Genomic DNA, 3,101 nt, shown 5'->3' on the forward strand with positions numbered 1-3,101 from the left:
ATATACATGCATATCAGACCCAAAGTGTGATCGGGCTTGTGTACTGCGTTGACTTCAAACGCTAAGATGATTGGACGACCTTGTCCGGATGGCTAACGGCGAGCAGCTAGACGGAAGGCAGCGAACCATAATTTCGCGCGTTGATACAAAAGTGAAGTCCTAATGTCCACTGCAGCAGACGTATGAGAACAGCAGGGTTTTCCTTCAGGTGACGATCGTTATGGATATAGAGGTGTTGTCTTCCAGTAAGGAAAGACAGGTCGGAATAAGTTGGACCACACATCCCCGTCACCTACTGGTTCACAGTGACCCTGCGGCATATTGACTGTTACAATCGAATCCTCGATCGATTTCACATGCAATATCTGCGGATACGCATACACTGGTCAGACCGAATCCCTCAAATCGAAGTCCTCTAAAAGGTGAAACTGCAAGGACTCAACGGTATCCTACTTCCAAACCAGCTGGACTCGCAAGGCGATGTGAAACGTATGTCCACAGAAAGCATTTCAAAACAGCAGTTACATGAGCAGTTACAGAATGATCTGCGAGGCCAAGGAAGTATAAATTCAACCTTGTGGAAAGGTTAGGTGAGGTCACGCCACAGTTATTTTGATATTCCATCAACAAACTATCAGGCGTTGAAATAGTCTGTAACGTTACATCTGTATTCTGCTCAATCTTGATGAGAATTCTGGTTCTTATATCCACGTCTTGAAGAGACTGCAACCCGTATTCAGAAATAAGACACTTTTAATTCATCTGCCAGTGTCGTTATCGTGGGTGGCTGTCTACCGAACTGAGCCTGCCAGACTGTGAGGTAAGAAGACAGAGAACCCGGGACACTGCTGTGTTGTCAGGACAAACGTGGAGAGCTTCTGCTTAAATGTATAGGATGGACAAATATGGTCATTCGCTTATTTGTTCTGTCTAGCCAATGGCGAGGTTTCTGCGGGGGAAATTTTGGGATAAAAAGAAAGAGCCATACCCCTCCTAAGAGTATTTTTCAAAGTCGTACTATAACGTTGAAGATGAAGTGTTGCGAGGTGGCGTATCGCCGGAATTAAAAATAGTAGCATAGTCAGGTGAGATCTTGATTGGACAAATCAACTGGTAGCACTCAGTGTCAGGGCGCGCCCAGACAAAGAAAAAGCCACATATGCAGAGAGTGACGCATCCCCAAGGTCACCATCGGTACGACACGTCCGGAAAGTAGGTGAGTTGGAGGATCTCACCAAGCACGGCTTAGCAACAGACGACCAGCGTAGTGGGCCTGAGAATGTTCACGACCGGAACACCACCATTGGCTGTACGGAACGAACAAGTGAACGACCATATTTGGCCATTTAGCCATCCTATATATTTACGCAGACGCTCTGTATGTTTTGTCCTGGCAATACAGCCGTGTACGCAGTTCTCTGTCTTCTCCCTATCACGTAGTCTGGCAGGCTCAGCGCAGGCGTAACCAATAGCTCGGCCACCGCAAGATACAACACTCAAGTACATTTTAACACACGACGATGAAAATTACGAGTTGCCCAGCCACTTACCTCCATGGGATAAATGATAGTCTGCGATGTGGCACCAGCCAACGCACCGGAAAAGAATTTGGTCTCCATCGAAATCGGGCCGTTCTTCGGATCACCGTATATCTCACCGAGCCATTTCTTATAAATTTCGTAGGCTTGAAACTTGATCGCCGATTCCGGAGCAATTTTCAAACAATTCACACCGTTTCCTCGCCACAATGATGCCACTCCTCCTTCCCTGAGCATTTTCTTCAGGCTGCCCATCAAGCCACCTTCTGCTGCCTTACCACCCAAGGCCTGCCAGGTTAGTTTGATTCGGTCCAGTGGGGCTGTCGCCGTTCGGGACACGCATCCAGCGATACCTGTAATTAAGACAGGAACACCCATAAATAAAGTAATAAACTATAAGTAAACAAAACGTTCCTTTGTGCGGAGTGTTGTTCAGAGTAAAAAGGAACTAAGGCCTGAGAATTTTTAATTCATTAACACACAACTCAAGAAGTACTGTGCTCACAAATTTAGATTATAAATAAAAACAATGTGCCATGATCTGCAGAGGACAGAACGGAACATACATGCGCGAAACCAAATCGGCATTTTGTGGCGTGAATCACTGAAATGTAGACACGTATTCGAAGCACGTGGCTCTTCGTCGGATGATTAATAATCGGACCATTACATAGTAATTTTGGGGTTTTGGGGAATAGATAGTCACAACACTCTCGTTTGAACGGTCGGGCTATTGTTCTGACGTAATTATTCTGGTGAGTCCACACCAAACGGGGGAAGGACTGGACTCGAGTTTCGCTCTTATTAGAGCTCATCAGCAGTGCACATCCAATGGCCGTGCCGGGATTTGAACCCTGGATACCTGACATACGAGGCAAGCGTGTAACCACTACTCCACCAACGCACGTTGGACGAATCTGAATTTTCACGTCTGAACAGGCGAACATGTTCACACTTGAGCGATGTGATTGCTGTGCCCGACTCAAATTCGTCTAAGTTGTAGGGAAGATTTATACTGGAGAGTACCTTATCACTTTCCGCTATGTTTACTTGCTCTATACAAAGTCTACCGATAAAAACAGTAAAATGCGTATAAAAATGATGGCTTCTATCCAGTTACCATGCTGGCTAAAGACAAGGTCGGTTAAGTGTCTTATTGTCCTGAGTATCATACTGTATTCCATAACAGAGTAAAAAGGTGACATACGTAACGATGTTCTCAACGTTAGGTTAGCGATGGGGTCTACCAAACTACCTAGATTTTCCGTTTCTTGATGAGGAGGCTACACTGGTGTTGCTACACTGTGATGTCACGCACATGGTCCCTCATAGAATTCTCGGTTGTCTTCTCTAACCAACAAACTTTCTTTACAAGATTTTGATGAGTTAACATTTGACTTCTAATGCATTTTTCAGGAAGGGCGTACAGACTGGTTTACACCGTGAAAGAGTGCCAAGTGCTGTGTTGCGAGTGGTGACAAATCGTGGAAGACTTTCGCTGAGTAAACAAACACAGTCACTAGTCTACCAAATGTGAGCAGTAAAAACGAAAAGTTCTATTTC

At 45.3% G+C, this 3,101-nt stretch overlaps 1 protein-coding gene across 1 annotated transcript in view; it reads right to left on the bottom strand.

Moving 5' to 3' along the window:
- Positions 1–2,603, bottom strand: part of T265_15525 (hypothetical protein) — a gene marked incomplete at both ends in the record, with an annotated part of 6,060 nt that extends 3,457 nt beyond the window's left edge. Inside the window, 3 exon segments of the mRNA XM_009178501.1 lie at positions 1,551–1,931; positions 2,105–2,392; positions 2,406–2,603. Of these exon segments, the coding sequence (XP_009176765.1) occupies positions 1,551–1,931; positions 2,105–2,392; positions 2,406–2,603 (867 nt within the window).
- Positions 2,604–3,101: the final 498 nt, after the last annotated feature.

Source organism: Opisthorchis viverrini, assembly GCF_000715545.1.
Source record: "Opisthorchis viverrini unplaced genomic scaffold opera_v5_569, whole genome shotgun sequence".
NCBI classification, from domain to species: Eukaryota; Metazoa; Platyhelminthes; class Trematoda; order Opisthorchiida; family Opisthorchiidae; genus Opisthorchis; species Opisthorchis viverrini.